The sequence below is a fragment of the Coregonus lavaretus genome, assembly GCF_964263955.1.
Source record: "Coregonus lavaretus genome assembly, chromosome: 34".
NCBI lineage: Eukaryota > Metazoa > Chordata > Actinopteri > Salmoniformes > Salmonidae > Coregonus > Coregonus lavaretus.
In genome coordinates, this window is record NC_140021.1 from 28,968,125 (window position 1) to 28,995,357 (window position 27,233).

At 40.6% G+C, this 27,233-nt stretch overlaps 1 protein-coding gene across 1 annotated transcript; it reads right to left on the bottom strand.

Annotated features, from left to right (window-relative positions):
• Nucleotides 1–889: 889 nt before the first annotated feature.
• On the bottom strand, nt 890–10,919 carry LOC311109371 (insulin-induced gene 1 protein-like). Its single transcript, XM_084152224.1, has 6 exons — nt 10,695–10,919; nt 10,082–10,431; nt 9,071–9,195; nt 8,350–8,516; nt 6,104–6,203; nt 890–2,932 (listed from the first exon to the last, which is right to left on the bottom strand). Exons 2-6 carry the CDS (start codon nt 10,413–10,415, stop codon nt 2,903–2,905), a joined length of 756 nt encoding a protein of 251 aa, XP_084008350.1. The 5' UTR covers nt 10,416–10,431; nt 10,695–10,919; the 3' UTR covers nt 890–2,902.
• Between the last annotated feature and the right edge of the window lie 16,314 nt (nt 10,920–27,233).

The following is a 27,233-nucleotide window of genomic DNA, read 5'->3' on the forward strand; positions in this document are numbered from 1 at the left end:
ACTTGGACTCACACGATGACATGTTGTGTGGTCCTCCCACTACGACTCAGGAAAGCATGCAGTTTATTAGGCTACAGATGAAATAAATGACGATGAACTTCACAGGGTGGTGAAAGTGCACGGTGATGAGCTTGATGCTCCTTTCCAATAAATATAGAGGGTGTTATTATTCTGGTGACATGATGATCGATGCTTGGCTGCCTTTGACAAATAAAAATAATCTTGCTCTTTTGTCCATAATAATCTCTTCATGTAGGCTATACCTGCACTGTTTCTGTGAGCAGTTGGCTAGAGCGCACATGCCAATACCAGAGTGGTCATTTATTTTGTGCACCATGTCATTGCGCAAAGACTTTTATCCGCAACAAGTCAACCTAGCTATTAACTGACATAACAAAATAAAAACTGATGATGCACAACCAAATGTCTAAATTGCACCTTGTGTATTCTACTATTCTAAAGGGGGAAATTGTAAAGGGGGAAATTGTAAAGGGGGAAATTGTAAAGGGGGAAATTGTAAAGGGGGAAATTGTTCCGTGGGCCTACAAAAGAAGGGGCAGCCGCCAGTTGCCCATCCCTGATATAGGGTATAGGGTACCCTTTTGGACGCAGACAGAATCTCCACTATACCTCCTGCGTTTTCCAAGACAGAATAAAACAATTTATTAGTGATCAAAATTCTGAATAAAATAGCATCTATATTTTTGTTATGTCTCATTTGCATACCTTATGTGTTTGTATCAATTACATTTTCAGATGGCAAACTTACCAATGGGGTAAACTCTCATACAAACACTTCATGCATTGGGCTCAAAATGATGTGCACACAAATCTTCTTGTATCTGTATGTTTGACAGAACTATGTAGACATAATGTAGATACGCACACGTCATTAGGAGTTCCTTTTTATTTTCCAAGGTAATAAAAATGATGCACAGCTGAAAACACATACTCACACTCTCTACACATTGAAATAATAGGTGTTTCAACCACCCCAATAATAAAGCTTCCTTTTCTCCCAGCAGCACACCTGGAGTGCATCCAAAATGGCACCCTATATAGTGCACTACTTTTGACCACGGCCCATATGTATATAGGGAATAGGGTGCCATTTGGGACGAACACCTGAAATTGAGCAAAGATTCACACCGAACCAGGCGTACCAACCAACCCCTCTGTGATCTATACATCACAAAACATAACACATAATAATCTGTATTCCCATTTACTAACATTTTAACTACTAGGAGAATTTACAAACAGTTTGACACAATGTTTTTTATCTTCTCACGGTGAGAATAGTCATTGGTATACAGTCATCTCAGACATACTTTTTGTTTTTTTTACAAAAACTGCTGTTATTGCTTATTTTATGCACCTTTTCTATATCCACACTGCATCTGAGTCCACAGAGTCTCATCTCTTAACCTTTGTCAGAAATAATAAATAAGAATAGTCGGCTCAAGTATATATGTGATTGCACTTTTATTCGTTAGCCCCCCAACTATTGAACTAACTAGGTCTAGTGTGGTAATACCTGTCTGATTATATAGGGAAGTGATTATACATGTAAGCAATATATAATGATGTACAAGTAATAAAACTGAACTGGTATAGTAGTGACAAAAGCACTCAATTATATAATACAAAGGCAATCACAGATTGCAAATCCTCAAGGCCATAGTAAAAATGTCCTGTCTCCTTCTCTTAATGTATGTTCCTAAACTTTAATGCTTAGTCTGGAAAATTCAAAATAGGAAATCTGCCATTCATTTGAGGGGTCATAGGTCACCTCCAGGTTGCACACCATGTCCAGGAAGTCAGCCAAGAGGTGAGCTTTCACACCCGATTACATTCAGGTGCCTTTTTGTTATCATTACTGATTTCACTGCAACCATGAATATGCTTACTTATTGTAGCATCATGGTACATCATTCAAAACATGGTCACATCATCTGTGATCTCATGTATATTTGGTTTGGGGTTATAGGTGTTGGCTTTCTAATTTCTCAGAGATAAATACTTCTCTTGGTTAATTACAATATTGTGAACACACAATACATGTCATCGGTGACATACCGCTGGTCACTGTCTCTGTGAGTATCGGACATTTTTGCACAGCTCTGAAACGTTTCCCTTTTAAGGTCATTTTGTACTCAGGCATAACAAAAAAGCAAACATTGTAGCACCACCTTTTCACCTCATCTTTTCTGTTAAGACCTGCACAAATCCACACACACACCTGCAAAAAGCGAATAGTTCACTCTTACACTGTAAAACTGAAACCAGTTAACTTTTCATTTCGAAGAACTGGAAGGGCAAATACTGTCCTGCCATAGTGAGGGAGGACCTAGTGGCTAGAAGCTAGCCTAATGGTATATGGACCCAAACAGGGATAGCCTAGCGGCTAACTGCTAGCATAATGCTATTTGGATCCAAACAGGTATAGCCTAGCGGCTAACTGCTAGCCTAATGCTATATGGACCCAAACGGGGTTGGCCTAGCGGCTAACTGCTAGCTTAATGCTATTTGGACCCAAACAGGTATAGCCTAGCGTCTAACTGCTATCCTAATGCTATATGAACCCTAACAGGGATAGCTTTGCGGCTAGCTTCAGGACTAATGCTACATGGACCCTAATAGGGATAGCATAGCGGCTAACTGCTAGCCTAATACTATAAGTTATTTTGGCCACCAGGAGGTGCAGAAGTCATGGCACGTTAGGTCAAGGGTGTTCTGGCTAGCTCTTTGTTATAACGCACAGAAAAGTAGTAACAAAATAATAAGAGTCTATTTTCTTTCTAATTTAAATGTCTCTCCCCATGACGGCAGACTTGGTTCCGTTACGCCTGCTCTCCATATTGTCAGTCTTCCTTCTTTCTCCTCTTCAGCTGATCTCTGTTCAGTCGTTGTGGAGTTTCTCGACACCACCCTGAAGGGAGAGAGAGGAAAGCTCATGTTCATATATCATGCTCTACATCTGAATCAATATCAGCAAACAACAGACATCTTCCTACAGTGGTAACATCCACAATGGGGATCGGAGAATAACATTATTGACGACTTTAACATAAGGCTGAGTTCTGCAGTTCTTGACAGTAGACTATAGGGCTATTATACAGTGGACCATGGTGTCCAACTGTGAAAAGATTATCTAAAACTGGGGTTGCAGTAAATTGTGATACCCCTTCCTCAAGGCCTCCCTAACCCCCCTAAATGGTATACGTGTCTAGAAGAGAGAGTTCTCCCTCTCCCTCTTCCTGTTTCTCCTGATTTAGAACATCCCGTCAGAGCCCTGAGTCATGTGTTAAGCATATGTAGACCATACCAGAACATAATGTACGTCCCAGAACTTAGTTGGTCTTATACAGGAATATTTCTTGCATTCAAGAGCGCTAAAGACAAAATTAAACCATCAACATTTACAGACAAAATGACATACAGTGGCTTGTGAAAGTATTCACCCCACTTTTTCCTATTTAGTTGCCTTACAACCTGGAATAAAAATTGGGGTTTGTATCATTTGATTTACACAACATGCCTACCACTTTGAAGATGCAAAATATTTTTTGGGTGTGAAACAAACAAGACAAAAAAACAGAAAACTTGAGCGTGCATAACTATTCACCCCCCCAAAGTCAATACTTTGTAGAGCCACCTTTTGCAGCAATTACAGCTGCAAGTCTCTTGGGGTATGTCTCTATAAACTTGGCACATTTAGCCACTGGGATTTTTTCCCATTCTTCAAGGCAAAATTGCTCCAGCTCCTTCAAGTTGGATGGGTTCCGCTGGTGTCCAGCAATCTTTAAGTCATACCACAGATTCTCAATTGGATTGAGGTCTGGGCTTTGACTAGGCCATTCCAAGACATTTAAATGTTTCCCCTTAAACCATTGCTTTATCGGTATGCTTAGGGTCATTGTCCTGCTCCGTCCCAGTCTCAAATCTCTGGAAGACTGAAACAGGTTTCCCTCAAGAATTTCCATGTATTTAGCGCCATCCATCATTCCTTCAATTCTGACCAGTTTCCCAGTCCCTGCCGATGAAAAACATCCCCACAGCATGATGCTGCCACCACCATGCTTCACTGTGGGGATGGTGTTCTCGGGGTGATGAGAGGTGTTGCGTTTGCGCCAGACATAGCGTTTTCCTTGATGGCCATATAGCTCAATTTTAGTCTCATCTGACCAGATTACCTTCTTCCATATGTTTGGGGAGTCTCCCACATGCCTTTTGGCGAACACCAAATGTGTTTGCTTATTTTTTTCTTTAAGCAATGGCTTTTTTCTGGCCACTCTTCCGTAAAGCCCAGCTCTGTGGAATGTATGACTTAAAGTGGTCCTATGGACAGATACTCCAATCTCCGCTGTGGAGCTTTGCAGCTCCTTCAGGGTTATCTTTGGTCTCTTTGTTGCCTCTCTGATTAATGCCCTTCTTGCCTGGTCCGTGAGTTTTGGTGGGCGGCCCTCTCTTGGCAGGTTTGTTGTGGTGCCATATTCTTTCCATTTTTTAATAATGGATTTAATGGTGCTCCGTGGGATGTTCAAAGTTTCTGATATTTTTTTATAACCCAACCCTGATCTGTACTTCTCCACAACTTTGTCCCTGACCTGTTTGGAGAGCTCCTTGGTCTTCATGGTGCCGCTTGCTTGGTGGTGCCCCTTGCTTAGTGGTGTTGCATACTCTGGGGCCTTTCAGAACAGGTGTATATATAATGAGATCATGTGACACTTAAATAAAGTCCACCTGTGTGCAATCTAACTAATTATGTGACTTCTGAAGGTAATTGGTTGCACCAGATCTTATTTAGGGGCTTCATAGCTAAGGGGGTGAATACATATGCACACACCACTTTTTCGTTATTTATTTTTTAGAATTTTTTGAAAGAAGTTATTTTTTTCATTTCACTTCAACAATTTGGACTATTCTGTGTATATCCATTAGATGAAATCCAAATAAAAATCAATTTAAATTACAGGTTGTAATGCAACAAAATAGGAAAAACGCCAAGGGGGAGGAATACCTTTGCAAGGCACTGTAGATGACAACAACCACATAAAACAGAAAGGTAAAGCTACATAACCAGTTATACGTAGGCTACTGAAGAAGGATTAAAGGAAAAGCGCTTTCAATATTGTTATTTATTAAGGCAATATTTCTGTCATTTCAAACTTTTGGAAGCACAAAAACTTGAGTCAGCTTCTCAACAGTTCAATCGCTGGCCTGATTTCATACTATACTACAACTACAAGTATAATGAACAAAAGCTCAAATTAACACATCACTAAAAATGGCTTCTAACTGTGTAATTCCTAACCACTACTCTTTCTTAATGGCCTTTAAAATGCTACTCCAGCCAAGCCCCGATCAAATATTAGCTACAATAATCAGGGTCGTTTTTATTAGTGCAAACTGTAGCAAAATGTTTTGCAATGAAAAACCAAAATAACCGTTTCATATTGGACAAGTTCTTGTAGTCCCTCACTGTTTCAGTCCATTTTCTTCTGTTTCGTGCCTAGTGAATGCAACCCAGTTGACTGAACTCTAGTGCTAACGCGTTCCTGCCACAACCAAGCTGGCTGCTTTGTTGAGAAACACAAGATGCAAGTTTGAAAACAATTCAAAGGCAACTCTAAAAGACTGAATGAAAGGTAAACAGTCTTAATCCATCTCAGAGAGAGACAGAGTGAAAAAGAGTGAGAGAAAAATAAATAAAAGAAAGCAAGCTCGTGCCAACTGCCAACATTTCAAACACCATCAATCAAAAACAACAAGCAGCAAATGACCCTTTGGTACATTTAGCTCTAGGACTCGCTGTAAGACTGGCTTGTTACTGTGAAAAACAAAACAACATGCTTAATTTTGTTTTCACACTTTAATTCAGTCGAACCGTATAATGGACGTGACTGTGAAGAACTCTACACAGAATAAGGACAGACTTCGGGCGTACACCTGATGAAGGCATTATAGCCGACATTGTGTTGTGTCAGGCCTTTTCTCTCACAAACGTTCGTACCACATGAACATGTCAATGCGCTGTCAATGTGTTAATGTGCTTACAAACCAGCAGAATTTGACTAAGAAAATAGGGGACAGGACTTACCATGGCTAGCTGGCGTCCTATGTTCCCCACAGTCACTCCTCCTGAGAAGAATATGCATGGAAGCCAAGAGCGCACATACAGAAAGTCTGGATACGTGTATCTATAAGAGAGGGAGAAAAATACATCAGATTAAATTAAATATCTGCCCCAATAGTCAAATCTAGCCCCAAATAAGACATGTCGAGACAAGTCTTAAAAGAGGAATGGCAACTTAAACACAGTTTCAAAAACAGATCTCGGAAGGGGGAAGGCAGCATTATTAAAGTTTAATGCAGAAATATAAAATCCTCTCCCTCTCCATTTCATCTCTCTCTTCCCTTCAGTCAACAGAAGCTGTGAGGCCTTTTGAACACAGTTCTTTGTAAGCCCCTCACTGAAGCAACAGAGTGCTCCTTCTCCCCAGGATGTTTTTGAGGAGGTGCCACAGAGGCAGGTAGGAGGGCCAATAATTGGGTGTAGAGGCATGGGGGAATCCGTATCACCAAAAAATAATTGCTTTCATTTTCATGTCTTATCTGTCAGATCATCTTTACTGGAATCAGGTGACTGAGACCAGTTCCAGAAAATACACTTTAATAATACGTCATTCACAAAGGAGATAGACATCTTTTCTCAAAAAACACCTTATTTGATTCACTGGCTGTACTAAAACTTTAAGGTAAGTAATGATACCATAACATCCACCAAAATATAATAACATCATAATATGGTCATGGCAGCACAGTTGGTAGAGCATGGCACTTGCAACGTCGGGAATATAGGTTCTATTCCCGCTGGGGCCACCCATACAAAAAATGTATACTTGCAGTACTGTATGTCACTTTGAATAAAAACGTCTCCAAAACGGCCTATCTTATTATCTTATATCTTGTGAATGCATTTTTGACAGTTGGTCTGCACGGTTAACCCCAATGTGCTGTCATTACTCAAAACTTTTGAGGAAACCCTTTGCACTTAATATATCTGAGTACAGTTACTTAAAGTGATTTTGTAGTTACTCCTCAAACCGATAGTCACTGTGACCCTGTAGGTGGTCCAGATTTGAGTTGTAACGCCCCCACTAAGCCACGCCTCCAATATAATTTCCCAGTGTGCTTTGCATTTGAGTGAATTGTAGAGTTACCACCCATGACTGTATTTGTTAGTGACAGAGAAATGGTTGTTGAATTCGTTCATTTTCAGTCCTGTGGCCTTCAAGTGAGTTCCTAGGTGAATATTATAACTCTTTATGACATTACATTTCTCATAAGGCCTTATTTTGAGGCCTAGCTTTACCCTAATACAGTGGCCTGAAACTCATGGTTTACAGGCCACATCAGGACTGCAAGTACGGTTGCAACATTTTGGTAACTTTCCCAAAATTCCCAGATGTAAAAACATTCTTGGTTGGAGGATTTCCAGGAATCTTCCAACCGGGATTTCTGGAAAACCTGGGAAATGTACCAGAATTTTGCAACCCTACCTGCAAGTCACATTTTGCTGGCTTGCAAAGTGATGAGTAATTGAAAAATAAACATTTGAAAATATATGGCACATGGAAATCATAAGAGGGCAGTTTACGGAGATCGGTGGGATGGACAGAGTAGCTGAGGGGTGAATTTAAAATCATGTTCAATAATAGTTAAGACTGAAAACGCGATGTATAATGTATAAGTACTATCTATCCAGATGTAATGTATATCAAATTACTTTATTCTTGCTATGCAACTACTGTAGTAGAAAAATAAAAGTGCCATGTATGTAAAATGTGTGTAGAAATACATGTAACAATAAAATAAAAAACAAGAGTTAGGATATCCAACAGTTTACATTTTTATTCACCCGCAACCTGCATACATAATGACTGTCAGGGTTAGGAACAGTGGGAGGACACTACCTAAGCCATTTAAACTGGAACAACCATTTCAGCAACGGGTGCAAAAAATCCAACTAAATGATTGGATTAATTTAGAAAAATTGATGATATTTATCTTTGTGTAGCAGAAGATTAATCAAAACAAAATCAACCTGCAGTAGAGCATGCTGGGTAAAAAGTTAATTTGTTATCATAACTTTTAAAATGTAGTTGAAGTGACTTGTCATTTAGTTTTGAGTCAGTACCACAAATATTTTAAGTAATTACTTTTCATTTACTTTGAGTTAAACTTACTAGAAGTATTTGAGTTAAAAATGCCTTGGGATTTACAGTGTGGGGTTAACTTCTCAGTTAGCGTGACATGGTAAAATAAAAGCGTGACTTGACTTACTGATAGACGCCGTTGTAGACCAGCAGCTGTGTGATAACGGTGGCAAGGAATGCCGTCCCGATGCCCAGGCCGAAGCCACTCCTCGAGCGGTCAAACGTCCACCACAGTCCCAGGGACAGGGCAGCCAGGGTCAGGGACAGCTGGGCATTATTGGCAAAGTGTAGTTTCTGTGAAATGGAGCAGTTAAGGACAAAGACTGTATTTGTTTGCATAGGTTCGAATCCAGGCCTACTACCCTTTGACACAACCTCTCTCTTCCCCACAGTCATCATCTCTTAGTATCTCTTCAGTAAAAAAATCCCTTCAAATATGTTTATAAAATATAGTATTTGTTTGACTGTTACATCAAAGCATTACAGTGTGGTTGGCACAAGCTGTGTATATGTTTAAAGCAACTATCTGTTCCATACATACTTGGAAGGTATGTCAAGGAATCAAAACAAGCAGGAATGCTGTGGGGAATTCCACCCACTGTCCCACTGACACTAGCTGAATTGCCTTCGGGGCTGTAAAAGTAGTAAAACAACAATATAATATATCAAACTAATCACAGAATGTTACTCAATTATTAATTACACATTTAGTAGACCCTCATCCTTGTTTAAGCTCTGGATGTGATAAAATTACTTTGGTGTAAATATGTGTCCGTCCTTTTCTAGATTGGAGGTAGCCAACATGAGAGCGTGCACATTGTGAAGTTGTTGTTGTTTAGAAAGGATACAGCACTGGCATGGTTGATGCCAACGAACACTGCGATGCATCTCATGACACTGGCCCATTCCCTCTTGAACTTGTGGGGCTCTCCTAGATGGCTGTCGATGCAGGGGTATAGCAGGCCAACAACAGCTGCAGAAAGGACAGTTGAGTTAGTACATCACTAAATAGCCTACATACAAATCAAACTGACTCATATTGTTCTATGGGCTTGAAAATGGTATTTCTTTGAGTTTCAATTTGGGATCAAAATAGACAGAAATGAAACAAACAACAAGATTGCTTTCTACTTTCACTTTCAGGGACACTTTATTATTTCCCGCCTATCAGTCATTGCAAACATGTCTGTAACCTGTGAAAAGACAAGTCTGGAACATTGTATCACTAAAATAAAAACGTTACATCATTGTCTCCAAATTGAATTGTAACATTCTTATTTCTGTTTTTTTGTGAATCACTACTTCTCAAGAACATGAGGGAGGGGTTGGTGGTGAAAATTATTTATTTATTTAATTCTGACTGCACACGACTTCCTTGTTTCTCTTTTTCTGTAGTGGCATGTTCGAGGCAGCAGCCAATTATGGACCACCTCCACAGCTCACCCGTTATGAAAGCAGCCAATGAAAAAGAAGCACAACCCTAATGACCCTCCATATCCGGCTGTTTCTAGGGAAGCCTATTGGAGCATTGGAGGGCAATATAAATACTACTGTATGTTTTCCCCAGACAAAACACTCACCATTATGGGCTCATGGCTGCGAGAACACTTACACAATGACTATATAGAACAATAACAATGATGGAATAAACGGTAAATGATTATGTAGCCCAGGCTGTAGTTAGCTGCCTATAATGGCATCATGAAACACACAAGCTGACCAGCCCCATCCTATCCCACCCCTCCCCCCTTCAAAGCCCAATTCACATTCCTTGATCCATATTTAAAGTACATATAGCAACCTCATTCATTCATACAGAATGATTAACTCAAGATATAGGTTTAAAAGTGACAACTCACCAGCTGCCGTGCCGCAGCAAGGGGGAATCCACCACGCTGATGAAAACAAAGTTGCCATCACCTCTTCGGGAAACAAAGTCACATTTCTTTGTAACTGCAGCAAGTTGAGCACCAATGCAAGAACTACTCCCACGGTGAAAAGGACGAGACCCCGTCTGATCAAGTTTGCTGTTCGCACACTGTGCAGCGAGCCATATGCATTGCTGAGCACTGTCGTGACAATGGACATCATTTCTTCAGCTCTCGATGCGACCCAGTTTCCCCCAGAAAAATGATTAGATTCCACCCTCGATGCACAGGATCGACTCCAAAAGTGTTCTTCTAGTCTTGGCATTTGGCACTTAAGAGTGCTGGAAACAACAAAGATGCGTTAATACATCGTAGCTAACACAGATTTGCATCAATACGTTATATCTAATCTAAAGGAACACCGGCAACAATGTTGCAAGACCACCACTAAGCTAGACAGACATCAAATAAAAGAGGTGTCTAGCCTGGCCTTTGTAGATCATGTTTTTCTCAAGCAGTTTTACCACTACATTTCAATTTGCCACAATCTTACTATGATTATCAATTGACAATAGCAACGCAGAATGAATCGATCTCTTCTAACCTTGATCTCCAGACGTTCCAACTGTATGATCTAACGAGAACCGACTTTGTTCATTCGCACCTCGACAATGATGAAGCTGTGAGTTGTACTGCTCTAAGACTGTTATCACGTTGTTAGATCACATCACCGTTGGGAGAGAGAGGCAGAAAAAAGCTGCAATTTCATTCCTGAGCGCAGACCTCATTCCAGAGACAGACTTCCTCTGCAGAAAACAGTCACAGCTGTGTCGGGTGAGTCGCGTCGGCCAATGGGAGCTAGGCGAACGATGTGACGCGACGCCACCCCACTGCCCTGTTGTTCAGGACAGTGAGACGACGTCACACGAGTCTGGCGCACGTTCATACAGTCTGTCTGCATTCGTGGAAGGTTGGAGTAGGATACGCAAACCAGTGATCACTTCAAATAAAGTGAGCAAACATCCAATTGAAAAACTAAACAAACTTATTCAAAAGTCATTCCGATGAAGCAGGTCCGATACATTGGTCTACAGTAGGCCTATTATCTTACAAATAAAAATGCCGGATCAGCTGTGTTATCCTGGGTCCATATAACATTAACTTTTTCCAACCCAAATATTTGAAATAGCTTACTGACTACTAGTTTTTGAGCATTTTCATATGTTTCAACAGGCAGGCCTAGTTTGATAGTTCTTAAAGACCATACCCAACATAAACTCTTGAATTCTGGCAGGTGGTCTTTTAAAGACCCACTCCAGCACACACCTTCCAGGCAGGTTGGTGAAAACCCGGTCAGCAGAACAGCTTCAGCCAATGACTGTTGACCGAGCCCAACCCAGCTAAAGGCCAGTGATAACATCACCAAAGGGGGTCAATGACTGGATAACCCCCAGGTCTCAAGGTACTGATACTGACAACAACAAGGAAACATGTTTTGCAGGTGTCATGTGACCCAGTATTCTGAGTGGTTACACAATCCACATGCATCAGGTGATGTGTAGATGAACAAATACTGTATGGCACACCGGCATCATCCGATACATACAGTTGAAGTCGGAAGTGTACATACACTTAGGTTAAAACTCGTTTTTCAACCACTCCACAAATTTCTTGTTAACAAACTATAGTTTTGGCAAGTCGGTTAGGACATCTACTTTGTACATGACACAAGTAATTTTTCCAACAATTGTTTACTGACAGATTATTTCACTTATAATTCACTGTATCACAATTCCAGTGGGTCATAAGTTGACTGTGCCTTTAAACAGCTTGGAAAAGTCCAGAAAATGATGTCATGGCTTTAGAAGCTTCTGGCTAATTGACATAATTTGAGTCAATTGGAGGTGTACCTGTGGATGTATTTCAAGCCCTACCTTCAAACTCAGTGCCTCTTTGCTTGACATCATGGGAAAATCAAAATAAATCAGCCAAGACCTCAGAAAAAAAATTGTAGACCTCCACAAGTCTGGTTCATCCTTGGGAGCAATTTCCAAACGCCTGAAGGTACCACGTTCATCTGTACAAACAATAGTACGCAAGTATAAACACCATGGGACCACGCAGCCGTCACACCACTCAGGAAGGAGACGTGTTCTGTCTCCTAGAGATGAACGTACTTTGGTGCAAAAAGTACAAATCAATCCCAGAACAACAGCAAAATACCTTGTGAAGATGCTGGAGGAAACAGGTACAAAAGTATCTATATATCCACAGTAAAACAAGTCTTATATTGACATAACCTGAAAGGCCGCTCAGCAAGGAAGAAGCCACTGCTCCAAAACCGCCATAAAAAAGCCAGACTACGGTTTGCAACTGCACATGGGGCCAAAGATCATACTTTTTGGAGAAATGTCCTCTGGTCTGATGAAACAAAAATAGAACTGTTTGGCCATAATGACCATCGTTATGTTTGGAGGAAAAAGGGGATGACTTGCAAGTCGAAGAACACCATCGCAACTGTGAAGCACGGGGGTGGCAGCATCATGCTGTGGGGGTGCTTTGCTGCAGGAGGGACTGGTGCACTTCACAAAATAGATGGCATCATGAGGAAGGAAAATTATGTGGATATATTGAAGCAACAACTCAAGACATCAGTCATTAAGTTAAAGCTTGGTCGCAAATGTGTCTTCCAAATGGACAATGACCCCAAGCATACTTCCAAAGTTGTGGAAAAATGGCTTAAGGACAACAAAGTCAAGGTATTGGAGTGGCCATCACAAAGCCCTGACCTCAATCCTATAGAATATTTGTGGGCAGAACTGAAAAAGTGTGTGCGAGCAAGGAGGCCTACAAACCTGACTCAGTTACACCAGCTGTCAGGAGGAATGGGCCAAAATTCACCCAACTTATTGTGGGAAGCTTGTGGAAGGCTACAAGAAACGTTTGACCCAAGTTAAACAATTGAAAGGCAAAGCTACCGAATACTAATTGAGTGTATGTAAACTTCTGACCCAATGGGAATGTGATGAAAGAGATTAAAGCTGAAATAAATAATTATCTCTACTATTATTCTGACATTTCACATTCTTAAAATAAAGTGGTGATCCTAACTGACCTAAGACAGGGAATCTTTCCTAGGATTAAATGTCAGAACTGAGTTTAAATGTATTTGGCTAAGGTGTATATAAACTTCAGACTTCAACTGTATAGGCTACATGCACGCGCACACACACCACACACACATCAACACCATTATCCCAGAAACCCTAGACCCACTCCAATTTGCATACCGCCCCAACAGATCCACAGATGTTGCAATCTCTATTGCACTCCACACTGCCCTTTCCCACCTGGACAAGAGGAACACCTACGTGAGAATGCTATTCATTGACTACAGCTCAGCATTCAACACCATAGTGCCCTCAAAACTCATCACTAAGCTAAGGATCCTGGGACTAAACACCTCCCTCTGCAACTGGATCCTGGACTTCCTGACGGGCCGCCCCCAGGTGGTAAGGGTAGGTAACAACACATCTGCCACACTGATCCTCAACACGGGGGCCCCTCAGGGGTGCATGCTCAGTCCCCTCCTGGACTCCCTGTTCACCCATGACTGCATGGCCAGGCACGACTCCATCACCATCATTAAGTTTGCAGATGACACAACAGTGGTAGGCCTGATCACCGACAACGATGAGACAGCCTATAGGGAGGAGGTCAGAGACCTGGCCGTGTGGTGCCAGGATAACAACCTCTCCCTCAACGTGACCAAGACAAAGGAGATGATTGTGGACTACAGGAAAAAAAAGAGGACTGAGCACACCCCCATTCTCATCGACGGGGCTGTAGTGGAACAGGTTGAGAGCTTCAAGTTTCTTGGTGTCCACATCACCAACGAACTATCATGGTCCAAACACACCAAGACAGTCGTGAAGAGGGCACGACAAAGCCTATTCCCCCTCAGGAGACTGAAAAGATTCGGCATGGGTCCTCAGATCCTCAAAAAATTATACAGCTGCACCATCGAGAGCATCCTGACTGGTTGCATCACCGCCTGGTATGGCAACTGCTTGGCCTCCGACCGCAAGGCACTACAGAGGGTAGTGCGTACGGCCCAGTACATCACTGGGGCCAAGCTTCCTGCCATCCAGGACCTCTATACCAGGCGGTGTCAGAGGAAGGCCCTCAAAATTGTCAAAGACGCCAGCCACCCTAGTCATAGACTGTTCTCTCTGCTACCGCACGGCAAGCAGTACCGGAGTGCCAAGTCTAGGTCCAAAAGACTTCTCAACAGCTTCTACCCCCAAGCCATAAGACTCCTGAACAGCTAATCATGGCTACCCGGACTATTTGCACTGCCCCCCCACCCCATCTTTTTACGCTGCTGCTACTCTGTTAATTATTTATGCATAGTCACTTTAACTCTACCCACATGTACATATTACTTCAACTACCTCAACTAGCCGGTGCCCCCACACATTGACTCTGCACCGGTACCCCCCTGTATATATAGCCTCCCTACTGTTATTTTATTTTACTTCTGCTCTTTTTTTTCTCCACACTTTTTTGTTGTTGTTTTATTTTACTTTTTTATAAAAAATAAATGCACTGTTGGTTAAGGGCTGTAAGTAAGCATTTCACTGTAATGTCTGCACCTGTTGTATTCGGCGCATGTGGGCAATAAAATTTGATTTGATTTGATTTGATTTGAAATGGCTTTTATACTGCATTTGGCATTAGATCTCAAAGTTACTTGCGTAACCCAGGTTCTCTGATATCTCAACTTTAGTGATTGAGTGAGATACTGTATCTCACCTGCGGTGACAATCATTCTTCCCAAGTCAATATTTGGTCACACATCAACGTTTTAAAATCTCAATTTACACATACAATTTCATGCCAAGTCAATTTGCATACTGCCAACAACAGGGAAACATTTCTGAGTCATCTGCATGTTATGTGTAGTGTGACAGCCACAATATTTGGAGCCTACTCAGTTGTCCCTTACTGAAAAACCACATGATTACGTGGAAATTAAGTTTTTGTTTTTTTCATAAGGTGAAAATGTACATGTGAAATCATGCGAAACCATGTGGTTTTGGAACACTTCACATGTGATGATATTTCTCATGAAGTTTCACATGGATATTTTGACATTTCACAGGTGATGCCTGCAAACAAAAGTAAGTCCTTAGGCTGTCCCGGAACATCACACGGTCACAGTGTTTTCAACTTAAATATTTGACACTCTTTGACATACCTGATTACATTGTGAATGTTTATTTATACAATAAGTGAACTCACAACCTCTTTGTTTACGGCAGTCAAGCATCGATCATCATGTCACCAGAATAACACTCAATATTTATTGGAATGGAGCATCAAGTTCACCGTGCACTTTCACCTCCCTGTGAAGTTCATCATAACTTATTTCACTTGTAGCCTAATAAACTGCATGCTTTCCCAAGTCATAGTGGGAGGACCACAAACCATGTCATTCCGTGACTCCAAGTTTACTTCGATATGATGGTTGTTATATCAGGCGTTTCCACTGCCATTTCTGGCATAATCTTTTTACTAACACAAAAAGATCCTACCATGTCAAACAAACAAATTATAATAATAATAATATGCCATTTAGCAGACGCTTTTATCCAAAGCGACTTACAGTCATGCGTGCATACATTTTTGTGTATGGGTGGTCCCGGGGATCGAACCCACTACCTTGGCGTTACAAGCGTCGTGCTCTACCAGCTGAGCTACATTTACAATTTATGAAATTGTACCAAAACGTCCGGTTTCCATCATTAGCTAGGCTTCCATCCAATTGGCGACATATTTTCATGTAAATATTCTAAAATCTGCATGGCAAACAAGCTACATACACATCCGATAGCCTATGTTTGTCTGCAGCAGGGCCTTTTAAACTCTTTTTTTTGGGGGAAATATTGATATTGTTCATAACACACCCGCATACACACACACACACACACACACACACACGATTTTCCTGTGTTCTATATATTTATATATATTTCCACACTATGAGGTTGGAATAATACTGTGAAAATGATGATAATGCACTTTTAGTGTAAGAGCTGTTTGAAAATACCGCCTGAAATTTCAGCCTGTTTTGGTGGGATGGAGTATTGGCCTTCCATGGTGACATCACCATGCGGTAAATTAGACCAATAAGAAAGAGAGTTCCAAACCTCTCTGCCAAAAACAGTTAATTTTAAGTTTTCCCCTCCCTGCTCAGAACACTCCCAGACAGTCCTAGCAAAATTCTTGCTTGAGAAATTGCTCTTCGTTAAGAAGCAATTTTTTTCTTATTTTTGACAATTTTAATTGAAAACAATCACATTAAGGTACTTAGTTGTTACCCAGAAATGATTTGAAATTGAGATCAACGGCTGCATTGGACTTTTAAAATTAGAGACAATTTCATGCAAGTCAATTTGCAATGCTGGTGAAAGTGTATTGGATGAAATTAAGTTGTTTACAGTGGATTTATCCACACTGTCATAATATGTCTATAGTGTTTATTCACTAGATGCTGGCACTTTGTTGAAAGCAATGCCATGGGTGAATCATCAGTTTCATGCAAATTGGCTACTGAAATTAAGAGTGTGGCTTCTTGACCTAGAGCTAGTGAGGCAGGCAAAAAAAGCACATACTGTATTAATCAGACAGGAATTATTTTAATTTAAGTTCTATAAATAAAAATGTTTCAACTGATTGTTTCAGAGTAGTTCTCTCGTTTTTGTGGTTTTGGTACTACACAGAATGAGTTCATCATTAAGATGCTCATTTGCACTGAGGCTGTGTTGATTGGTGTTCTGGTTGCCATCCAAATTTCAGCTTCAAAGCACCTACTGAAACAGCCAGTGAATGTATTTATTTGTTTATGACAGGATTGTTACTGTGTGTATGCTGAAAACACTGGAGGCCCTGTTGATAGACACACCAAACAAAGGAAACATATAAAAACATTTCCATCAACCATGAGAATTTCACTCATAGAATGTTGTTATTAGCATTGAACATGTATATTTTGATGTATTTGAGTAGTTTCAAAGTATTACCCTCCTGAAACCTGGTTGGTCATCTGAAAGTTCTATGTTGAAGTCTTAAGTGGAGATTCTCATCTTCAAATTGGATTCAGGAAATAGAACCGGCCGTATCAGTCTATTACGCCTTTATAACTCAAGCAAAAAAGTATTTGTCCCGTCTCGCTTTCTTAAATACTTTGGTTATCGTGGTTGTTCTGCAGCCCATGGACACAAATACGCATACAGCATGTCTTATTGGATAAGAATTCTGTGTCAAAGAGAGGATTCCAATCTTTCATGAACTGAAATGTTTATTTTTCTCACATCCCATTTGCTATGTCTTGTAGGGCACTAAAGCTGTTTTGGAGGACAGAGCCTTATTGCGTCTTTGGAGTACAGAGCACACATGCTGTTTGTGGCGTAGAACAGACAAAGACACACATTCCCTCGCAATGTGTTGCCATGCAGAAAATTAGGTATTTGAGATTTACTTTATCAAACTTTATAGCACAACATAGAAAATGCAATGTGGTTGAAAGAGATAAACAGGCTGGGCTGCACAGTTTGACAAAGAGGAAGGAGGTCAAAGAGAGAAGGCTAGGACGTGAACAGGAACCTCCCCAAGGCGAACCTAGTGTCACAGTACCCCTATAATGCCATTGTCTTCCTATGGAGGACATGAGTACATTGTTCCTCCATTGTTGCTCCCTGCTGAGAAGGAGTATGTGCTTGTTCTCCTAAATGAATACCTCCCCTTTTCCCCTGTAATTCAGGGGTTCCTGGTGTTGGTGGATAAGGGCCTCAAGCTGAGTGTAGGAGTTTGGGGGACCTGGTCCTGAGATCACATTGTGCATAGAAAAACATCCTAACCAAGGATGAATACTACCACCATTTATTTTTAACACTAGCAGTTTTAACATAATAATATTTTGTTACAGTATGTAAATGAGGGTGAGGAGTTACAGGCCTGCTTTAACCTTTTACTGCAGTGGGCTGAAGCCAGGCTTCCCCAAATATTTGACCAATAAATAAATAAAAATCATAGTTTTCCTTCAATCCGCAAGTGGCTGAAACTCACCGGAGAAATCATCAGAACGAGGGAAACAGCGCCCCTCATTCTCAGTATGTTTAGCCCATGTATCTGATGCTGTCTGGACCACATGGTGCCGCTGTAGCATTCGATTGATTGATGCCAGCAAGCATTTGGCCTCCCTGGTGCAGCAAAACGCCCCCCAAGGGAGGCCAGTTTGGATTTGGCTTCAGACCAACCAAATCACTTCCTTTGCTAAATGTAATTTTGAGAAAAAAATGTCTGTTTCTGGTCTGCTTGTGTTCTGCAATAGCTAGTTTGCTAAATCGGCCCTGTCCTAAGCCATGGATGGAGATGGGGATTTGGACTTGTGGTTTTGACTTAATTCTCTGTACAGGCCAATGATAATGACGGCAATTCCATGAATGAATATGTTGTGCCACTGGCCTGAGACAATTGAAGTTCAATATGTAGCCTAGATGTAGCCTAGTAGGCTAACATTGACTAGCTAGCTAGCTAACTTAGCTAGTTCATTGTTTCCCATGCGAGGAAGTCAGGCTAGCACGCATTTGAGCTAGGTAGCCTATGACAACAAAAACTAAGTGTTCTGTATGACAGAGCCATATATTGTTTTGTAAACATTAAAGAGAGGAGGATGGCATTGGGATTCAACTAGTCTCTGGTATCTTTAAGTTTGTTTTCAGTGTATTAAACTAAGCATATATAGCCTTGTTGATTTGATGATGTTTAAATGTTTAAGTTGAAATGGTGCTGGAATAACGGAGGCAGTGCTCCTATTGTCTTTGTGCTGACTTGAGGTAACTCTGTGGTTCTAAATCAGTAGTTGTTTAGTAAACTGTCGAAAACATTAACTTGACCATGCTGCAGGTGATATAACTGTTTGTATGCAATATTTGCTTTGTGGGCTTCATCGGACAGATGCTGCTCTCCGGTTTTGTGATGAAACAAACTTATGTGTAGTTGAATTTATTCCACCACTGTGTGACTGTTGTCTTTTTGTTGTCATGGCCGTATTGTATATCAGGTGGCGTATGAACGAATGGGTGAAAGATCGAACAACTCAATTATCACAACATAGGTTGTAATATGGCTTTTTTTTATTGACTTCCTAAGTGATTTTACCCACACACCGCTACTGCACACATGGTTATGGGTTAAAAAAAAAGAAGACACCTGTACCATGTCAGATATAGAGTTGAAATATATTACGTTGAGTTTGCATCCCAATATTACACTTTATATACATCACAGAAGACTGAAATATAACAAAACCGTTTGACATAGAAACACCAGATTTTCAGTGTAAAATAAATATGTTTATCAATTATGAAATATATTAATAACATTCCACCCATGAGGCCACTAGGTCATTTGACTGCAGGAAAGTATTTTTAAAGCACATTGACATTAACAGGTACGTTTACGACGTGGATACTGAAATAAAAAAGCGTATGTTAATGCTCTGATAATAACCATGACAATGATTCGGAATAACAGCAAATAGCTCCTAGCAACCGGCTCTGCTCTCTCTCTCTCAATCTTGCTGCTGGTGTCTGGGAGATATCCCCCTAATCAGAAGATAAAGCAGGATGTTATAACACATCAAATGAATAGCAGATCAAGCCTGCCACAGATTATGCTGTTAGACTAAAGGGGAGGAATGGAATAGCACCATATTAAAAAGGGGAGAGAGAGACTATTAGAGCAGAGAGTAAATTGATCTATCAAACTAGCACTTCGCAATTTATACTTCAATCCTGCATGGATTTATGAAGGGAGACATCCTCATCCGTCCCCGTCTTAACCGATAAGAGATTAAGATGCAAAAATCACTTTTCATTTCTCATATACTGTGTTTTTTTTTACAGAACCAGAGGAAATGAAAGCCATGTCCCTGATGTACATTACTGTGTTACTGCCTCAGCCCATTTACAAGTCACTTCACTGCCCTGCGTTGATGCATGTGATCCTGTGTAGCTCAGTTGGTATGGCTCTTGCAAGGCTAGTGTTACATATCTTGCATTACTCATCTCAACAGACGCCTCACAGTTCCTCAACTGGCAGCTTCATTAAATAGTAGCCGCAAAACACCAGTCTCAACGTCAACAGTGAAGAAGTGACTCCGGGATGCTGACCTTCTAGGCAGAGTTGCAAAGAAAAAGCCATATCTCAGACTGCCCATCTTAATCTTTTATTTTTATTGGCCAGTCTGAGATATGGCTTTTTCTTTGCAACTCTGCCTAGAAGGTCAGCATCCCGGAGTCGCCTCTTCACTGTTGACATTGAGACTGGTGTTTTGCGGGTACTATTTAATGAAGCTGCCAGTTGAGTACCTGTGAGGCGTCTGTTTCTCAAACTAGACACTAATGTATTTGTCCTCTTGCTCAGTTGTGCACCGGGGCCTCCCACTCCTCTTTCTATTCTGGGTAGAGCCAGTTTGCGCTGTTCTGTGAAGGGAGTAGTACACAGCGTTGCACGAGATCGTCAGTTTCTTGGCAATTTCTCGCATGGAATAGCCTTCATTTCTCAGAACAAGAATAGACTGACGAGTTTCAGAAGAAAGTTATTTGTTTCTGGCCATTTTGAGCCTGTAATCGAACCCACAATTGCTGATGCTCCAGATACTCGACTAGTCTCAATAAGTTGTATTGCTTCTTTAAATAAGCACAGCAGTTTTCAGCTGTGCTAACATAATTGCAAAAGGGTTTTCTAATGATCAATTAGCCTTTTAAAATGATAAACTTGGATTAGCAAACACAACATTCCATTGGAACACAGGACTGATGGTTGCTGATAATGGGCCTCTGTACGCCTATGTAGATATTCCATTAAAAATCAGCCGTTTCAAGCTACAATAGCCATTTACAACATTAACAATGTCTACACTGTATTTTTGATCAATTTTATGTTATTTTAATGGACAAAACAATTGCTTTTCTTTCGAAAAATGTCTAAGTGACCCCAAACTTTTGAATGGTAGTGTATATACTGTATTCTATAATATTCTACTGTATCTTAGTCCATGCCGCTCTGTCATTGCTCATCCATATATGTATATATTCTTAATTCCATTCCTTACTTAGATTTGTGTGTATTGAGTATATGTTGTGAAATTGTTAGATATTACTTGTTAGATATTACTGCACAAGCTAGAAGCACAAGCATTCTCTACACCCGCAATAACATCTACTAAACACGTGTGTGACAAATACAATTGTATTTTATTTGTTTAGGGTTAGATTCTGGCTGGGGCCACACATACGAAAATGTATGCACACTGTACTGTAAGTCACTTTGGATAAAAGTGTCTGCTAAATGACATATTATATTATAAATTCATTTTATTATAAAATTCACATATGAAAATGCAAATTAGATTTTTTACAAGTGATTGTTTTTCACATATGAAAGTGAGATTTTCACATGTGGAGTTCTTACATGTGATCCTGCAAAATAGATTCCACATGTGAAATTGAGATTTTACATGTGAAACAAAACATTTGATTTTCACATGTGAATGTTTTTCATGTGAAATGTCTTACATGTGAACCTGCAAATTGGATTTTCACATGTGATTAATTTTTCATATGTGAACTTGCAATTCACGTGAGGTGAAAACCTGTTATTCTCTTCACGTGAAAAGGTGGTGTTAACATGTAAACTCTACATGTGAAAATATGGTTTCACGCGAAATTTAAGGTCAGCAAATGAAAACAGCTATTTCACATGTGAAAATGTGATTTTCATACAGGAAACTGCAATTTTGACATGTGTTTTTTTGTTATAAAGGATGCTTTAAATATGCAACAAACTATTTAGCACATTTTGGTCATTTAACAGAAGCTCTAATCCAGAATGATTTATACTCAGTGCATTTAATGAAGGTAAGTAAAACAACCACATACTGTATCACAGTCACTGTAAGTGCTGGGGGATTCAAGAGGGTTACGTTGAATAAGCTTGTTATAACACAGTGGACATTTTAGATTTTTACATAATTTTTTATTTTCCCCAGCAGTTTGACCTGTGATATTTGTAATTAAGTATCCAAAATGCAAGTCCAAAATGCATGCCACAGACCTGCCAAAGTAGCATGATCATTCTGTAATGTTGTCATTGTGATTTTAGTGCTTTCATGAGGTGTGGGCTATTACTTAACCACTAAGGTAGGTAGGTGTATCTACAATAAATTACTGACTTATCAAGCAAGATAAGTTGCATACTGAAGTAGGAAGCGTTCATTGTCCTGATACTAAGATAGGAATGAAATACTCAGTCGTATTTATTAGGCATCAAACAGGCAAAAGAAAACAGACTAAAACAGGGAGGCATTACCTGAACTTGACAAATAAGAAATGCTCATTTTCATTTTTCATTGCACATTTTTCTATGGTGTGCACTAATGAATACAACCCAGGTAAGACAATAAAAAAGTAAATCTAGTTTTATGCTTAGCTCTTCATAAAGCATGTTGTGTAATCACATAACTTCCTACTAAAGTATGAGAGTTGTTTTGTAGGCCTGTCACTTCCAAAACAAGAAGAGGCAACCTCAAGTGGCAAGATAAATAGCAGCACAGAAGCCCTGTTTATGCCTGGTGCTAACATGCGTCCTTTGTCCTGATTTTGTCTACATTCTGATTGTACCCACATTTTTAGACAGGTGTAGACAATTGAAAGACACATTGTGATCTGATATATTTTTTATATTTTACCCCCTTTTTCTCCCCAATTGCGATCTTGTCTCATCGCTGCAACTCACCAACAGGCTCGGGAGAGGCGAAGGTCGAGTCATGCATCCCCCGAAACATGACCCACCAAACCACGCTTCTTAACACCCACCCGCTTAACCCGGAAGCCAGCCGCACCAATGTGTCGGAGGAAACACCGTTCAACTGACAACCGAAGTAAGCCTACAGGCGCCAGGCCCGCCACTAGAGCGCGAGGAGCCAATTAAAGCCCCCCTGGCTAAACCCTCCCCTAACCCAGACGACGCTGGGCCAATTGTGTGCCGCCCTATGGGACTCTCTGTCACGGCCGGTTGTGACACAGCCTGGTATCGAACCCGGGGCTGTAGTGACGCCTCAAGCACTGTGATGCAGTGCCTTAGACCGCTGCGCCACTAGGGAGGCCGTGATTTTGATCAGATTTTCCTGACCACCCCCGGAGGTAGTCGGGGATGCATTGTGTCTGAACCCATTTAAATCATAATTATCCCACCCTCTAAAATAATTTACAGATAGCACCATTTACTTATGGCATCAATATGTGTCCTAAAATAATTTAATACATATTATTTAGAAAAATTATCTGTGAAATAATTTGCATACAAGGAAATCTGGTCACAATGTGCACACAGTAGACACACTGTGGACAGATAATACCAAGTGTAGACACGACAAACCTTCATCAGATAGTGATTGGATCATATTGATCAGATCAGGAAACCCACATGTTAGCACAAGGCGTAAACGAGGCTAGAGATTATGTCCCATATTAGGTTTATTCAACAGCCTGTATGTCTATGGTGAGAGAATTAGGAATCTTAACCCTTCTCTACAGTGGGATGGGTCTGTCCAACAATGAACCCAAGGTATGCTATGGTAAATTGTTATTGTTACCATTCTCACTGTTGACTTATATGCATCATACTTTTCCCTAGGCAATGTTTTATATCTCTTACTATGATATTGGGACATAAGTACTGTTGCAACTGATGCAAGGTACTTCTCCATCATTTTTAGAATTAATATTCATATAGCCCCGACAATATGTATGCATTGATTGATGGTCAATGTTATATCACGTCTAAGCCAATATGACACCAATGTCAACGAAACTTCGCAAATCAACTTGATTCGAGGTACACAACACACTCCCCACCTCTCGTCACGATCCGTTCAGCCGTTACCGAGGAACCACATACATTTTTGACAGGGTCGTTGGCATTAGGAAAAAATTAATAAATGCCACCACATAGCTCAAGTTCTAGACGGTTGGATTAAAACAAGAATATAGCTTCCATATGGTGACCATTGGATTTACCATTTGTCGGACTGAACAGTTTTTATTAAATATATGTATAATTTATCGCTCTCACGTGCCCAATAAAAACCAATGATGTGCTACCTTTTTTGTAGAATTTCTGACAATGCTAACATCTATTTCAGCAAAATCTCTGATAAGTTGCGTCAATTCAAATCTGGTATTGGAACAAAAAGAGGTCAATACACGTCTTCTAAAATAGACTAGTATTTTCATTAATGCAAAACACTTCAATGGTAAATATGATGTTCGTATATACGGGTCCACTGAAATACCATGCAGGGCAGACAGAGAACTGGTCCATTGTTATGAGTTCTTCTTTAAATACTCTGACAGAGATAGTTCCCGCTCCCTGCTGGCCTATCAGAGTAGAGACTGAGCGTGGTTTAGACTTACTCAGCCTATCGTTGGCGCAGAGGCTGGTCCCAGTCCCTTGGCGCTTCACTGTTGCCAGGCATAAGTTGTTATCTGCAGCTTGTCCAGAGAGTCAGAAACCTCAGACATCTTTGTAGCAGAACACATGTCCTTGAGCGTTCTAACAAAGAGGCAGTGTTTGTGTCTGTGTGAGACACAAGCCTTATCTCATCCTACTCCCTAACAGTTCCCCACATTAATCACAGCTTGTTATGTTGACCAATCTATATCAGTACAGTACAAACCTATTATGTTTAATCATTAATGCTTTCTTATTAAGCTAACAGCACATCTAAAATATAAGAGAATAATTTCCCACATCTCCTAGTTCTAAAATCGGGTCCAGCAACTCGGTTGCTCAGCAACTCAACAACACAGCTGACCGCCTGCACTTGGCAGCCAGTCATAAGAAATGGTTGAGAACAAACCTAGGCTACTGTAGATATATGTTGGTATTCAAGCTGAGGTTAATCAATAAATGCATACAGATAATTATCCAACATAAAATAAATGGGTCGGTTGGTTGTAGTGAGCAGTTTCTGATTTGATAAGCCAATGAATGTGGTTCTGTTTTGATTAGCTAGGTAGCTATCTAGCTAGCCAGCAGCTGTAGCTAGCTAAGTTAGCTAACATAACATTATACTAGTCAGAGGAGAGCTAACGTTGGCTAGCTAGCTAACCAACAAGCGAGGAAAGTTAGCTATATTTAGCAAAGGAAGGTTTTTCATATAAGGCTAAAGTAATCTGTGTAAACTGCTGACCTCGACACTTGCGTGTAATCAGAGCACAAACCGCGCTTCAGCACTCGGTGGTCCCGTCGTTTGTTGCTCCTAGACGTTTCCACTTCACAATAACAGCACTTACAGTTGACCGGGGCAGCTCTAGCAGGTCAGAAAGGTGGAATCCTAGGACGATGCCACGTTGAAAGTCACTGAGCTCTTAAGTAAGGCCATTCTACTATCAATGATTGCGTTATTGCCATGCTGTGTGATCGATTTTATGCACCTGTCAGCAACGGGTGTGGCTGAAAAGCCGAATTCACTCATTTTAGGGGGTGTCCACATACTTTTGTATAGATAGTTTACCTAGCTAACATTAGGTAGCTCGACATGTAGCCTAATGGAGGCAAACTGCCATGCTGCTCACATTAATTTACTTCGCTAGAGAGCTACAATGAGTGTTCTTCTCCCTACATTCTCTTTTCCCTCCGTTAGGCTACATGTCGCTCACTCAGAAATGACTGACTATAAAAACATATGTAACTGATGCAGTGTTGCCAACTCAACAGTAAGTAAAGGATCTATTGGCTGTCCTAAAAGTCGCTAGAAGTCGCTAAATGACGTCATCACCTAATTTGTATAATTGGCCATGTGCATGGAATTGTGATGGATGCTGTAGGAGAGAGGAATAACGTTGTGGGAGAAACAAAAAGTGAGTAAAAAACACCCTACATTTACATCCCGCCCTGCCAGGGCGGGATCAGCCAGCGGCGGCTTGCCGCATGCGCGATTCATTTGCAGTCTGGATGCGGAGGGGTGAACATCTCCTGCTCTGACTGCAGCTGGGAGGGACTGCTGCGCAAGGACTGGACCGCCTGTGAGTGCTTTGGGATAGGGGTGGGGCCCGGGGCCCACGGCAGCACCTGCTGCTCATTGAGAAGAGTAAGAACGATACGTGCTTTCACGTCAGAGTCTCCAAAAGTCTCCAATAACACCAGAAAAAGTCGCTAAATTTGTTGCTAGTCGCTTTTTTGAAAATGTGTCGCTAGAGGGGTCTGAATACTCGCTAAATATAGCGACAAAGTCGCTATATTGGCAACACTGAACTGATGGGATACACAAACAAGACAAGCTACATTCCTTGCCACAGCTTTATCACAAATTCAAAATGGACTGGTTAATTAAAGTAGGGAAATATGTGTTCCAACCACGAGCTGCAGTTTTGGAATAATAGATGCTGAAATGTACTTTACTTATGTCCAAGGTAAAATCAGTTATTGACACAGTCATTGTGGCGTAGCAAGAAGATCTGAATGCCGTGACCCAAGAGTTTGGGAGTTCAAATCCCAGGTGTGGACATGTTGAGTAATAATGACTGTGTAAATACACATACACAATGTAAATATGTAAGTTGAAAACACTATGTTAAAAGCATTGTTTGTGTGTGTGTCCTAATGACACATTTTTGTTCGCAGGGCATCACCTGTAAAATCTTTTGTGAAAAAAGGTTATATGATCACGTGAAAATCCACATGTGAAACTTAATGTGAAATATCATCACACGTGAAGTGTTACAAAAACACATGGTTTCACATGTGAAATAAATATAAAGTAATGTGTTTTTTCCGTAAGTGTTATGTCAATATTACACAGGTAAGCTAACAGTTACAGAAAACTGTTAGCTTACAGGCTCTATAGACCTCTATGTCTATATGAGTGACTGTGTCCAACACACCACCACCTGTTATGTTGGGCACCTACTGACCAAAAAATATGATATGAAATGTATATTCTCAATGACCTGTATTGCTAAAATAAAGGTTTAAGGAAAACAGGCAGGCACCACATTACTACAAGACAAAA